We start from the raw sequence: 13,820 nt of genomic DNA, 5'->3' as shown, positions 1-13,820 counted from the left end.
CCGAAAGCCATATCCAGTGTGGCCCCAATTATCGTTTGAACCGAGGTCCAGCGGGGGATGCGGGAGGTAGTTGCGAGCGCCAACTTCACGTGGTGTTTATCCTCCCTTCAACCCGCCGCTGCGGGACACTCAGAGATACTCTTTATAAATAGGTGAGCCGTGCTCGCTCAGTCACCGGTGAAGTCTCACCTCACGTCTAGCTTGGACATGGTTATACCGGTCATCGGGCGGAGCAAAAGAGTATCCGCCGTCTTTGTCATCCAAGAGTACGAGGCGATGGCTGATACCCAGGGGCAGTGGTGGGCTAAACGCTCCAAGACAGGCAAGGCTCCGGTACATATGGATGGACGGGAATGGCAGGGACTTCAGGAGAAGGCCCCGCTGATGGTAGGTGATCGGCCTTTAAGAAGTAAAACTATCTAGTCTGCCAAACAGCGTGGCCCGGCTTATGGCAGAGCCTTAATAGAGCGGAGAGTTGGAAAAAAGGTGGCACATAAGGCACACAAGAAAACAGCCATTGGAAAAGACAAAGCATCAGGTGACCAGGTACGCGCTCTCGGTATCAAGCCGCCGGCTCCTGGGTATGCTGATATTGTACTTGGGATAGCAGTAGCTCGACCCCTGACCCTGCAGACCGCTCCCAAAAACCCAGCTGACGCCGAGGCAGCGGCCCATCGTGCTGCTAGGGTAAAGGTTAAGCTGGGCGCAAAGGGCGAGGCAGTCGGGCATCGAGGTGGTGGGGAAGCTGCCAATGTCGCCGGCCGTCGTGTCGACACCGCAGACGCGCTCAAAGGTCAGGCTCGTGCCCGGGACCGTGTACCGGGCCGTCGCGTTGTCGCGCCGCGGGCAGTCGACCGCGGGCGCGCCGAATTGCGACTCGGCACGCGGGGCCGTGTTGGTGTCGAAGCAAATGCGCGGGCTATTACCGCCAGTGGCCGGGTACGTAGGCGCTGTTCCGTTGGGTCTGGAGGGTAGAGTCAGTGGCTGGTTGTGGTATGAACGAAAGAGGCTATTGTGCAGGATAATGCCTACGACGTAGGCGGCCCGCCGCCGTTGGATGCGCCGGAGCCCCCGGCGCAGGCCCCGCCGGTATTTTGGTTCTTGTTCAGCTGACTTGGGAGGACGCCGACGAGGATGACAACGATGACGAGAAAAATGTTGCTGAGAGTGAGAAAGAAGGTCGGTTTTCTCAGACCCAGTATCGTCTTCTCTGGAACTGGCGAGGCCTGGGAGAAGGACGCAGACGGGAGCTGTGACGACGAATGATATGCCATGTAGGTATCGTTGGGCTCTGGCTTCTGAAATTCCGTCGTCGAAAGGTGCTGCTGGTGTGGCGGGTGAGCCGGCGGTGTCCCAAGTTGGGCCTGGCCATGTGCTTCTGGGAGAACATAGGGCGAGGCGCTGGCCTCGACGGCGCTGGGGAGTCTTTCCATTGTCTGTTCGACGGGGTGCAGGCCGTTCTCAGGCATCGTTTGGATACCATCATAGGAGGCTGGCGTGCTTCTCGGCTGTGGCACAACCCCGTGCTGGCCATAATGATAGTCCGCCATTGGGCCAGTTTCTCTTTGACGGCAGTCCTCCCGGGGGTGCCCTCGTTTGCTATGACCCACGACAAGCGCCGCCAAGAGCCTTCACCTAGAAGATATGATGCGCGAGAAAAAGCTGAAAAAACGAAACAGGCGCGCAGCCCGCGCGGCACTGATGGAAGCAAAGAGAGGGTAGCATTATGTATCGGTTTTTTGCGTCGCGCAGCCCGCGGCCGATACTGGGCCCGAAGGACTCGGGAGGTCCCCTCTCACTTCCGTTTCTGGCATGTCAGGACGAGGCGAAGCTTATTAGTGGGAGGGAAGACCCCACCAAGGCCGCCATCGCCATCTTAAAGAGGCGCCTTTCCCTTTTTGGCGAGTGTGTGCCTGGACATGTCGGGGAGGTGGTGTGCTAGGAGTCGGGGTCGTTGAGGGAGGACGATGCGTCGGAGCACCCAGATTGACCATGTTCCGCGCCATTGGTCATGAAAGAAGTAACCACGTGACCTCGGACATAACGTTCTGCTTTTGCGCTCGGCATAGCGTTGTTTAATTTTAGCACAGGCGGGGCAGAGGCACCCTGGTCGTCGTCATGCAAGGCCGCCGCCATCTGTCGCGACTTGCCCCTAGCGTCTGGACTTGAGCTTGTCATCCGATAATCTACGTGCCTTTGTTGTCATCACCAGTCTTGGCGGACTTAGATCTCTGGTTGGTAGCGATTGTCCCATCCATATCAGTCCAACAACCAAGACCGGGAGGAGCCTTGATGAGATGCAGCCTTGGTTGGTGCTACCATTCCAAGCCGCTGGTTCCTTGCTGCTGACTGTCAGAAAGCACGTGCTAAAGGGTGACACCATCGTCGCCACTGCGAGTTTCAACCTCGTCGATGACATGCATACTCACGGATGAACGACTAGATACAACTTTGACTTGAAGTCCAGGTTTGAGCGCGGAGCCTCAATTACCCTAATCTTTTCTCGTTGACTTTTCTTTGAGTCGACATTGCCAACATGTCCCACCCGAAGCGGAGATATCACACCAAATCCAAGAACGGCTGCCAGGCCTGCAAGAAGCGTCATGTCAAGGTGTGTTGGCGATGGCAAGCAATCTCTCCCAGCCCCAAGAACTATATACTCTGCTCACCATAAATACCACTCGTCTAGTGCGACGAGCAGGGCCCACCATGTGCCAACTGTGTGACACGAGAGACGGCCTGCGTCTACGGAACGGCGCCTTGTGCGGAGATTTCCCAGAACGGCGTACGGTCGGGTCCCTTGTCCGAGCCGTCTACAGCACTCGAGATGGCGCTGCTACATCGCTGGACTACTACCACCTCCCTCAGTCTTTGCTGTATCGAGGAGGAATACGAGGTTATGCAGGTTCTCGTCCCGCAAACTGCTCTTAAGCTGCCGTTCCTGATGGACGGGATGATGGCCATCTCGGCCCTGGATATCGCCATCAACGACGAGGGTAGCAAATACCCAACACTGGACGCAGACTATCCACTCGTCGCCGCCCGCTATTACGACCGAGGCCTGACTGCCTTCCGAAAGCTCCTCACCGGGTCTCGGGACAACCTAGACCCCGAATCCCACCAGGCCATGGTCATCTTCTCGTCGATTGCCGGAATCATGAACATGGCCATGCCACAGTTCGATGTTGGTCCTGACGTTGGGGAGTCGTCGACGGGCAGAACTCTTGCTGCAGCCATGATCCATTTCGACATGATCCACGGCGCTGGCCAGGTGGTTCTCATTGCCTTGGATTGGTTCGAGGCAGGCCCGTACCCGACCAACGCCCGGCCCAACTGGAAGGAGGATGTCCTGTTTGAGCTCTTGGACGAGGACACCAAGGCTGCCGTGGCCCACCTCCAGACAGTGAACGACATGGTAACTCGGGAAGACGGGAGCCTCCCGACGCCCCCTTCGAGTGGGAAAGATGCAGACGGCAGCACAAACACCGACTCGGAAGCCGCAAGGAGCACCAAGGCCATGTACAAGAAGGCCATCTCGTACCTGGAAGAGTTCTTCGCCCGCACACTGGACCGCAACACAAGAGGCTTCGGCCTCCTCTGGCCCACCATGGCTGGTGCCGAGTACGCGGCTGCGGCGCGGCGGTCCGAGCCGCTCGCTATACTCCTACTCATGTACTGGGGCGTCATTCTCCACCGCATGTCCAAAGACTACTGGTGGGCCGGTCGGCCAGGCAGGGCGCTGGTACGCGAGGGCGAGGTCGCGCTGCGGTCGTCGCCACACGCGATGCTGCCGACCTGGGTCCAGAGCGTCGAATGGGCCTTGGCCGCGATTGGAGAGACCAGGGCGGCATGAGGGACGGTGATTTAATGCCACGGGCGGCAGCAGGGCCGGGCCGAGGCACCTGCACAGCACGTGGATCGTGGCAAGGCTCGAACGCAGTGCACCCTCAAACTTCCACCACCTTCCTGTGGCTCTCTATCCACCCAACTCCTCGGATCTCACCCCGAACCTGGGTATCGCAGTAGTCGACATGTGTGAAGGAGCGGCAGGGATACCGGCGCATCGCTCAATATCCGCGTTGTCTTGGCCGGATCCTTTGGCCGCAGTGGTCCCGGTGGTGTTGCCCTCTTCACCTGCGGGCGAGGACACTTGCGCTCCTTCCCATGCAAGCGGGCTTTCTTCGACCTCAATTGTCCAACTGCTGGGCCCGGATATTGGGCAATAGCTCGACAGTAACTGCCCCTAGGCTCTCAGTGCACCTGCGTCTAAAGACCGTGGTGCCGGCCAAGAAGTCATGCTGGCGGTCGGGACATTTTTTTGCTGCTGGGGCACAGCATAGGCAAGGCACCCTTCGTCACGGCAGTTTGGGCGGTTAGATACCTCCATTGCATGCTTTAGTGTGTGCAAGCATACAAGACACGCTGCCTCAAAGTATCTCTGGGGAGTCATCGTCACGACTGCGCCCACTAAACACACTACCCGTTCCGTGATTCGTCAGCGCCCGTATTCTAACATCTCAGAAACCACGCACGGCGCTCTCGCGTTCACAGACATGTGAGATAGGGAACCGAGTCAGTCGAGAGGGTGGCGATGGGACGCGGTCGTGGTGGTTCGGAGGTTCGTAGAGACCATGGTCAGCTTTCTAGTGTCTCTAATGCTATGCGCGAAATCTAGGCGTGTCTAGGGTAGCTCATTTTGACGTTGGATGATGAGGTTGAGGCGATTGGGCGGCGAGATGTCGTCGGGTCTTGGCCTAATTTTTGTTTGATGGCTGTCGTTGCTTGAAGTCCTCGGCAAGTGGCCCTCGGATCGACGCGATGGACGGTTCCACAAGGAGAACCCATTTGCGCCCCACATGTCGACAAGGCCGCGTCACGCTTCGACCTCGTGCTCGCACATGTTTCCTCAGCCCAGGTTAGGTCTTAGGCTGGCGAGTCGCTTTGCTCCCTTGTTTGCCTTTCCGCCGTCTTGGACAAGATATCGACAGCTTGAGACAAAAACCACAGCTAGTCAATCCCCTGGCCTAGCCGCGTGTCGATATCAAGACTAGTAGAGTCGTGCAAAAGGCCCGAAGTACAAGCACAAGTAAACTCCATGATGAATGAAGCGCCCTGTCCCATGCAAAGGAAGGGAAGCTCCGCCGCCGGCTCCCGCTCCGCAATGGGTAGAAAGGGTGACAAGCGCCAGCCGCATGCCCGACACGAAATAAAACATGCACCCTGCCGCGGCTTTCGACGCTAGTCAGCCCTGCGATGCTACTGCACAGGGCTAGCCCCAGTCCCAGCCCCACCCAAACAGAGCTGGGACCTGCAACAAGGGGAGGGTCTGGATCGAACCGAAGCCGTCGCGAGATCGACTCTTTTTCTGCTCCGTGCAACCTCGCCGTCCATCAGCCTCAACCTTCTTTTCTTTGGACCGCCAACCCGCGGTGCTGGCTCTCCGTGCACAAACCGCCTCTTCCCCGGCCAGACCTCGCACGCAGTCCCGGACCTTGCGCCTTCGCTCCGGTCTTGCTAGCCTGCTTGCTGTCGATGCTGGTCCGTCGTGGGCTCCTCTAGCAGGCCCATGCGGCTCTGAGCCGCCAAGAATCCGAGCACGCGAGGGTCCCATTACACTCTTCCGGTCCCTTTGTCCTGGCATATTTCTCATTCCTTTGCCCGCTTCCTTGGACATCAAGTAGGATTGGATTCCCTCCTTCCTTCTTGTCGTCTGTCTGCGTCTTTGTTTGTCAATCAAGTCGTGCCGTCGACATAATGCGGGCCAGCCTTGCCACCATCGCCCTGTCGGCCGTGGCGCTGCTGCTCCCGGTGGGCGGTAGCGCTCGGGAGATACCGGAGAACATCAAGCAGCTCAAGGCCGCCATCATCGCCAAGGGCGACTGTCAGAAGAAGCTTGCGTCGGGCTTTAGGGTCACCGAAGGCAATCCCACAAGTAAGCCATGTTCCCAGTGCCGCGAAATAGCCGCCGCCGTCACCAAATAGCCAGCCACCCTTCCCCTGCTTAGCACACACGCCACTATCACCTGACCGTACACTAACATGGCTCCTCTCCCAGCCGGGGCGTATTGCGGCGACATGTTGGACAAGTACGGCATCATCTACCAGCAGATGCCCAGCGGTCAGCTGAGCGACATGGACGTCGACTGCGACGGCCAGCAGGCCAACCGCACCGGCGACGACGGCAGCTGCGGGCTCAGCACCGACACCCAGCCCCAGACGTCGTTCCGCAGCAACGTCAGGGCCAACGGGGCGGCGGCGGCCATCGGCGTCCAGGACCTGAACCCCTTCATACACTCGTACGTCGTCTTCGGCAACACGAACGAGGGCAAGCCCAGCTGGCCCTCGTTCGATCCCCAGGACCGCGGCCGCAGGAAGCTGCTGGGGGGCAAGCGGGTCGAGCCGCTGAGCGTCATGGCCGTCGTGTGTGGCGACAACCTGGTAAGGACTTGTCCTGTCTCCCTCACTCTTTCCTCCTCTCCATGGCTCCTTGCCGAACTTTCGCCTCCGTCACCTCCCTCATCTAACTCTCGGATTCCCCCTTTCCCACAGTTCTACGGCCTCTGGGGCGACGAGAACGGCCCGGACGGCAGGTACCCCATGATCGGCGAGGCGGGCATCGGGCTGGCGCGCGCCTGCTTCGGCGGCGCCACCACCATCGACGGCGGCCACGGCTGGTCCAACACGGACGTGCTGTACCTGGCCTTCACGGGCTCCGACGCCGTCCCGGACGCGAGCCGCCAGCCGCGCTGGGACGCGACCAACTTTGCCGACTTTGAGCGCAGCCTCGCCCCCGTCGGCGACGCCCTCGTGAGCCGCGTCGAGAAGAGTGCCGCCGGCAGGCCCGCCTGCCCGCCCTCCTTCCTACGCCTGCCGGGCATCATCCACAGCACCCTGGTCGCCGCCCTGCCGCTGGCGGCCCAGCCGACCTCGTACCGGGCCATGCGGCAGCGGCCGTCCCGCTGAGGCCTTGGGGAAAAGGGGTGAAGGGTGTCGGCGTTGCGCGTAGAGGGTGGGAAGTCTGTGCGGCTCCCTTGTGACGAGATAAATCTTTTGGTTCAGCATTAAGTGCATGGCGAACAGCCTGGCGTTGTTTTTGGGTTTATACCTTCTTTTTAATCTTTCATGGCGGCTTATCTGACGCTGGCTGCTGTCCCCACCATCTCTTCCCCAGCCATTTGTATTTCACATTAGATTCCGTCTTTTAGAGCTCCGACCTTTTCGCTCGTGGAACTGAGAACCCTTTCCGCCCCCGCGCGTCTTTAACCTAAGGAACACTGTGAGCAAAGCCAAGTCCGCTCCGCTCAGTCTGATGCATATAGCAAACGGCTCGGGCCGCGAGTAGGTTAACGGCACGTAAAAATATTGGAGGCGTCTATTTGAAGTTATGCCATTTATGAAGCTGGCGAGTTGCCTCCCCATCATACACAAATACGAGTGCCTGAAATGCTCGCACAGCTACCTAGTAGGTAGTTAGCTACTAATAATGATCCGGACTTTTTTTGCGGCTGCCAAAGACAAGTGCCCGAACACACGATAAACAAGCGGCGCGTTAAAGGAACGGCCACGAACTAACAAGTCCGAGTCGCCTGGACATAGTCCGATTTTAACCCGCCTTGCACACGTCTGCCTACCCTGCACCCACCCTGTATTTCGGATTGCACCAGCGTTGGTTTGTGGGTGGGCGTGAGCCGACCCTTCTTGGCCGTGCCAAGAGATTCCCATCCTCCCGACTGTGCCCTCGAAGGGTGAGGGTTAACCGCAGAGTTAGAAAGCCCGTAAGTCGCCATTCGGGTTATCGACGACTCAGATACGGCTGCATCGGTGGTCTCTGACGGACCAACCGGGAAACGAGCCAGTCTGCAGAACTGCAAGGCACGCGTGTAGATGGGGCTATCAGTTCGCAAGGGACACACGGAGGGAATGCGACAGGTGCGGGTGCTCTACACATGGGCTGGTGGCCGGCGTGGAGCCTGACACATCTGAGTGTCGGGTGGCATGCGAAACCATCGCTGGAAACAGCCCCCTTCGTATCGCTAGCTTGAAGTAGAAGAGGTGTCCAGATCGCGTCTGTCAACTGCCGACTGGCCGGGAGGATGGCGCTGGCGTTGGTCCCGTGGGCTATGCCAGATGCTGAAAACACCGTATCACCGGAAGTTGCTGGCCGGGTGACGTTGCCCCGTATTTGCTGCGGTAGAGACAGGTCGCCTCCATCACAAAGAATACTCAATCCAAGCGCGAGCCGGGTAGATGGAAGACTAAAATTCGACGGCAGCTTTATTATAGAGAGGGCTTGATGTCGTACTCGACCTCGGTGCGAATCACGTACTTGGCCCCCTTCCTCACGCCCGTCCCCTCGTGCAGAGGCGCGTCCCTGGCGTCGCCGTGCGGGAAGAGCGCCGCTGCGCCCATGATCGGGCGCACCGGGTAGGCGTTGAGCGTGCCGTCGCGCGCAGCGGGGAGAAAGTACGTCGTCTCGCCGCCCTCGAACTCGTCGTTGAGGTAGATGAGGAACGTGAAGAGCGAGCTCTGCTTGCCCTCTGAGGCGTCATAGACGTAGCCGTCGTCCGGCCGGATGCCCGAGGGCGGCCAGGCGCCGTCGATGTGCGCGCGGTACTCGGCCCCCGGCACGTAGCGGTAGACGCGGAACCGGCGGTTGAGGCCGTGGGCGGCGCGGCCGCCCACGGACGCGGGGACGAGCTCCCGGATGCGAGCCCAGAGCGCGTCGTGAAAGGCCTGGTCGACGACCCAGTAGAAGTTGTGCGCAAGGATGCTGACGTCACCGTCCTCGCGCAGCGGGGCGTCGGGCAGAAACCCAACCATCTCGCCAGCGGCGATGATAGATGTACACTCGTCGGGCGAAAGAAGGCCCTTGAGGAGGCTCAGGCCCGGCACGACAGGGTGGGCGTGCTTCTCGACCGGCGTCCGGGTGTCTTGTGCGGCGAGGGGGATCGTGCCCGGCTCGGTCGTGTAAAGGAGGGCGTCGTGATGGTTCGGGGGCTTGCGCTGCGGGCCGGGGGTGCGCTCGATGACGCGAAGGAAGGACGCGAGATCGCGAGGAGCCGAGTCAAAGATGCGCCTGTCGAGAACCGAGGCGTAGGTCTGTAGGAGTGTGGATGGGAGCGAGCTGGGCGGGTGCAGGTCCCATATCTCTTGGACCGCAATGCCCGGTACGGCCGAGAGGGGCAGCGGCAGGGCGTGGGGGTTGCTGTCAGAGTGGCCGCATGCGCGCAAGACGGCGTCGAGCACTAGGAGACGCTGCTTGTCGCGCTCGCTGCGCTCGTAGACGGCTGCACCGTTGTCGCCATCGGGGCATGTCGAGAGTCCGCTGATGACGTCCAAGTCTCGCACCCAACGGCACAGAGCGCCCAGTTTGGGCTCTTGTCCCCGTATCCTCATCTCGACCAGCAGGATCCGTGCATCGTCGTACTTCTCGTCCGTCAGCGCGCCCGTCACGCGTGCCGTGAGGCCAAGGCTCGTGCCAGCTGTAAGTGAGACAAAAAGAACCGGTGGTCAGCGAACGGAAGTAACCCCAAGCGGTGGGCAAGACAGAAAAAAGGGACAAGTCGACCGTACCGGCGTTGTTGACACCGCTGGTGCAGCTCTGGCGAAAGTCAAAGACAGCGGCTCGCAGGTCCTTGCACTGCTTCGCCTTTATCAGCCCCGGATGTTTGGCCAGAGTGGACAGTGTCTCGACGGCGATCTCGAGCTCCTCGTTGGAGATGACGCTGTGCAGGTTGGATGGCTCGAGGGCAGTGGCGCCATTGTCGTCGCTGTCGGGTGGTGTCCTCGTCGCGGCGGTCGGGGCCGTCTTGGCCGCTTTTCGAGGTTGATCGGCTTGCACGCTCTGCTTCCGCTTCTTCGCCGCCTTTGAGTGTGCCATGACCCGCGGATATCGTGTCTGGGACCTGTCTCGTGGTGGTTCTGGTTGAGAGTATCCAGCACAACCATCATTCACATCCCGCGCTGGGACCACCAAGATTTCCCCGCCTCAAAAAGGTGTGGATAATTTGCCTCCGCCCGGCTGTGGGGGTGTTCAAGGAGCCCCATGCTTGGCGGTCTAGGCCTGTACAGAACCGCCTGCAGTCCAAAGCATATCGGGATAGGCTTCATGTTGCTCTCGGAAAAGTCAGACTCATGAAGGGCAGGCCTCGATCTCGACGAGGCATACCCTGGGCAAGGATTGGCAGTACTATCGCTTGTGGTTTTACTTTGTTTGTGGGCAGCCTGTCGGACCCAGCGCGACGATAACACAAGCGTGTGCCAACCCACGTGCTCCGACAGGCGGCTGAAAACGACAGTGACGACTGGTCTCTGTCTTTAGCCGGTCTCCCACAATTCTCGCGATGCCAGCGATTTCCCAGTGCATCCATACTCTCCATCCCCTGCCAGGCCATCATTTATGCTCTGGCCTTTGGGTAATAACTACATCCGCCACACGGCTGTATGCCCGCATCTCAAGCAACATCCCGACGAGGAGTGTGATGCGGAGCATCGCCTCAGGTCAGTTCACTGTAGTGGATGCTCTTCACCGTCAGGACGTCCAAGTTAAGATAATACGTAGCTATTCGTCTGTTGGATGTGGGTGAACTATGTAGTAGGTACTGGTCGGTTAGGGCATTTGGTCTCCTCCCCCCAACAACCCATACTAGTCGGTGATTGGGGTCCATGATAGAATGGCCCCCCTCAAGACCTGCCAAAAGCAACTGCCCTTTCAATGTCCATGTGGATAGTGCACACTTAATGATATTTCCCTTTTCCCAACACATCCACATCAGCAGTTCCCTTGGGTTCGCGAAACGATGAAAAAAGAAAAGCAAAGATCCATAATCTCCGCAGCATGCGCAGAGTCACGGTCGTGCAGGCGTTGCCCTCTGACCTGGCTCTCCAGCACGCCGCGGCTAGCGGTTCTGGATCTCGGTGTCGAAGTCCCAGACACCCATAAACTTGACTGCAGTCAGCGCCGTGAGGCGGACGAAGGGGTCTCCCAGCGTTCTATTGAAGGAGACACCCATGAGGAACTGCACTTCGGCAAAGGGGATGTGAGGTTGGGCAGTGATGTTGCCACCAGACCAGCGGGCGACGAGTCTGGGGTAGTCGCCGAACTCGTGGCGCAGGAGCTCGCAGTGATCTTTGCCAGCACGCCAGACGATGGGAATCTCCATGTGAACGGCGTCGGTCCAACGACCCATGGGGACGCGGAACCAGTGGGCGTCGCAGATGCCCCTGTGGCGCGCGCAGAACAGAGGGAGACTGTAGCCATTGTGCTCCGGGGCGTGCACAATCTTGCGGAAACTCTCGGGCTTCCACCAGCGCTGGTCTGCCTTGGGGAAGCTCTTAGGCATGACCGTGATGACAAAGTCCTTCGCTTTATCGCCTTTGCCATTGACGCGGAACGAGCCGACGGGGCTCGGCTTGTCGCTCTCGAAGTACGAACCCTCGTACAGGTAGACGATGGGGTACTTCTTCCATGGCAACGGGCCTCCAATCATCTCCTTGCGAAGAGTGAATAGAGGGAAGTCTGTGAGGGCCTCTTTGAGGATCCACTCATCTTGTGACAGCTTGATCAATCTAAGCGAGTTGCCGCGCCACTGGATGTCGAGTTTGGAGCCCATGTATAGGACGGCGTCGAACTCGGGTACAGCGGGGCGAACCATGAAGGGTCGGGAAGTAGGGTGCTTGGGGTACTTAGGCCGGCTCTCAACGAGGCCAAACGCAGGGTCATCCTTGGGGTCCTTGGTCTCGGAGCCAGCGTGCTTGGAGGAGCCCTCTCCGGCATTGTCAGCGAGGGCCGCCTCGGCAGCGGCCGCCTCGGCCTCGGCCTTGAGGCGCTCAGCCTTGACTTCATCTGGAGTGTATTCCTCGCACTCGGCGTCAAGACGGGCCATCTCGGCGCGGAGCCGCTCCCAGTCCTCGGCTCGAATGACTTGCATGGCCCACTTGTCGTCAACGGGCTTGGCTCTCGGATCCGGAGTACTGCAGATGGGCGTGTTAGGTGGGGTGGTTCCCGGGCCGATGGCATCCATCAGCTCCCCAAGTTGGCGAGGGTCCTCCGGTCTCTCCGGAGTGATATCCTTCCAGTCGTATGGGGTGGGGACCGGTGTGGGTGTGCGTGAAGAGGAGGAAGACATGTTGCTCGTTGTCATAAGCTTGGATCTGCGAGTTCGCCAATTCTTGTTTAGGATACAGTAGAGACATTCAAAGGGCAAATCTCTGGCAAGCGTGCAGAACAAGTGATGCCGACTCGGGAAGAAACGGGATGGCGAAGACCAAAGCAGAGGCAGATGAAATCACAACACATACCTTCTTTCCTCCTCACGACGGCTTCTCTCGATGGTGGCTTGATGAGGGTCCTTGATTGCTTTTGGGGTTTGTGGTGGGCGGATGAAGGTGGAGGAGCCTGGGAAAGTAAAAAGAGAAGAAGAGTGAGACCCAGAGGTGGGGGGGAGATATAGTCACAGACGCGGCAGAGCAGAAACTTCTAGGGAAGGAGCGAGATGGCGCTGACCAGAAACGTAGGAAGGAGTGCTCCCCGGTGAACCGAAAGAAATGGGCACCCTACCCCCACTATCTCGCCTACCTGTCGGTACTACCAGGTGGTAGACATAGGCGGGAAGGTGCTCAGGGAGGCAGGCGCCCACCTAGGTACCTGGCTTTGCAGCATCTACACCGAGAGCATTATCTTCGGTGATGTCGTCACCAACTCCTAGCCGAGGCCCCGTGACGCTGGGTGTTCACGGCGCCTCATGGCCTACCAACTTTGTATGAGGACCTTCTACAACCTCTCCAGGTAGCTGCACGGACAGCTTGACTGTCAACTCCTTTTCTCCGTGGGTGCTCGATTTTTGAAGTGGCTATGGCCAGCGTGAGAAACGTTTATCTGCTCCATAGCCAGGAATTCCTTAGACCTGTTGACCTCGTCTTGGCCACGTTCGGCATCCTTGTGCTCAAGTGCTGCCACCGCCATCCCGCTCTCATGGTGGATACTCGCGATCTGGCCCGCTGCCTGGCCAGACTGCAGTGCCATCCAAAATTGCGGCAGCTGCTGAGCTATGGCTCGAGACGAGGGGTCTCATTCCTTTTTCGGCACGGTGGCCCTTCCACGTAACTCCGAGGACCATGTTTCCTCGTGTATAGCAAAAGCGCACACTCCTGGAAAACCTAGATGTTGGTCTCACCTAGTGCGGGAGCCATGTTGCTCTTCGGTCGCTGGAGTATGCTATTCTTCCCGCCCCTTATTCTCCACTCACCCACGGTACCTCCTTCGCTACACATTGGATACTGTGAGAAGGGCCCAGTCGCTGGCATCGGTATGGTCGGCAACAGAGATGGATGGAGCTCACTGGTTCCGTGCCATGGAGGGATACGTTTTTAGTTAGCTGACCCAGGTGGTGGGTAGGTAGCTACCTAGGTAAAAACCTAGGAATGGGCCTTTAGCAACTGCTTTCTTATGTATAAAGTCTGTTTCCTTCTAACACATATATCCTTTTTACCTTATGCGAAAAACAAAAACCCTTTCTTTAATTACAACGATCGGTATCAAATTTTTTAGGTGGTTTAGTTACTTAGCGGTACATGCACTATTTCGTGCTTGCATATTCGGTGTAGGATTCGTTTCAACAACAAATAATTTATGTGGAACATTGCCATAAAAATATCGATAACCCAATAAAAAATTGCCATTAAGGCATAGCTAGGTAGGCCATTCGAATTAACGAAAATTAAACCGGTTTTGGGATGTGTGGTAATTAATATCAACAAGCTTTAAGAAGTACGTGTAAAAATTCTAAGTAGTAACCACCAATTGTCAAACATAACAGCGC

At 58.4% G+C, this 13,820-nt stretch overlaps 5 protein-coding genes across 5 annotated transcripts; 2 read left to right on the top strand and 3 right to left on the bottom strand.

Moving 5' to 3' along the window:
* Nucleotides 1–348: 348 nt before the first annotated feature.
* GGTG_12723 (hypothetical protein) lies at nucleotides 349–2,038 on the bottom strand. Its single transcript, XM_009230624.1, has 2 exons — nucleotides 1,033–2,038; nucleotides 349–964 (listed from the first exon to the last, which is right to left on the bottom strand). The coding sequence occupies exons 1-2, from the start codon at nucleotides 1,548–1,550 to the stop codon at nucleotides 535–537; spliced, it is 948 nt and encodes a 315-aa protein (XP_009228888.1). The 5' UTR covers nucleotides 1,551–2,038; the 3' UTR covers nucleotides 349–534.
* A 101-nt stretch (nucleotides 2,039–2,139) lies between these two features.
* Nucleotides 2,140–4,905, top strand: GGTG_12722 (hypothetical protein). The gene is made up of 3 exons (XM_009230623.1): nucleotides 2,140–2,308; nucleotides 2,361–2,611; nucleotides 2,690–4,905. Exons 2-3 carry the CDS (start codon nucleotides 2,537–2,539, stop codon nucleotides 3,851–3,853), a joined length of 1,239 nt encoding a protein of 412 aa, XP_009228887.1. The 5' UTR covers nucleotides 2,140–2,308; nucleotides 2,361–2,536; the 3' UTR covers nucleotides 3,854–4,905.
* Nucleotides 4,906–4,942: 37 nt separating this feature from the next.
* Nucleotides 4,943–7,493, top strand: GGTG_12721 (hypothetical protein). Its single transcript, XM_009230622.1, has 3 exons — nucleotides 4,943–5,932; nucleotides 6,056–6,438; nucleotides 6,550–7,493. The coding sequence occupies exons 1-3, from the start codon at nucleotides 5,755–5,757 to the stop codon at nucleotides 6,961–6,963; spliced, it is 975 nt and encodes a 324-aa protein (XP_009228886.1). The 5' UTR covers nucleotides 4,943–5,754; the 3' UTR covers nucleotides 6,964–7,493.
* Nucleotides 7,285–10,001, bottom strand: GGTG_12720 (oxidoreductase). The gene is made up of 2 exons (XM_009230621.1): nucleotides 9,574–10,001; nucleotides 7,285–9,482 (listed from the first exon to the last, which is right to left on the bottom strand). Exons 1-2 carry the CDS (start codon nucleotides 9,878–9,880, stop codon nucleotides 8,278–8,280), a joined length of 1,512 nt encoding a protein of 503 aa, XP_009228885.1. The 5' UTR covers nucleotides 9,881–10,001; the 3' UTR covers nucleotides 7,285–8,277.
* An 897-nt stretch (nucleotides 10,002–10,898) lies between these two features.
* Nucleotides 10,899–13,191, bottom strand: GGTG_12719 (hypothetical protein; the record flags this gene model as incomplete). The annotated part of the gene is made up of 5 exons (XM_009230620.1): nucleotides 10,899–12,153; nucleotides 12,301–12,397; nucleotides 12,578–12,638; nucleotides 12,872–13,047; nucleotides 13,176–13,191. The coding sequence occupies 5 exons, from the start codon at nucleotides 13,189–13,191 to the stop codon at nucleotides 10,899–10,901; spliced, it is 1,605 nt and encodes a 534-aa protein (XP_009228884.1).
* Nucleotides 13,192–13,820: the final 629 nt, after the last annotated feature.

The sequence above is a fragment of the Gaeumannomyces tritici genome (assembly GCF_000145635.1).
Source record: "Gaeumannomyces tritici R3-111a-1 unplaced genomic scaffold supercont2.9, whole genome shotgun sequence".
Lineage (NCBI taxonomy): Eukaryota > Fungi > Ascomycota > Sordariomycetes > Magnaporthales > Magnaporthaceae > Gaeumannomyces > Gaeumannomyces tritici.
The sequence above is the reverse complement of the archived record's forward strand: the minus strand, read 5'-3'. Positions and strand labels throughout refer to the sequence as shown.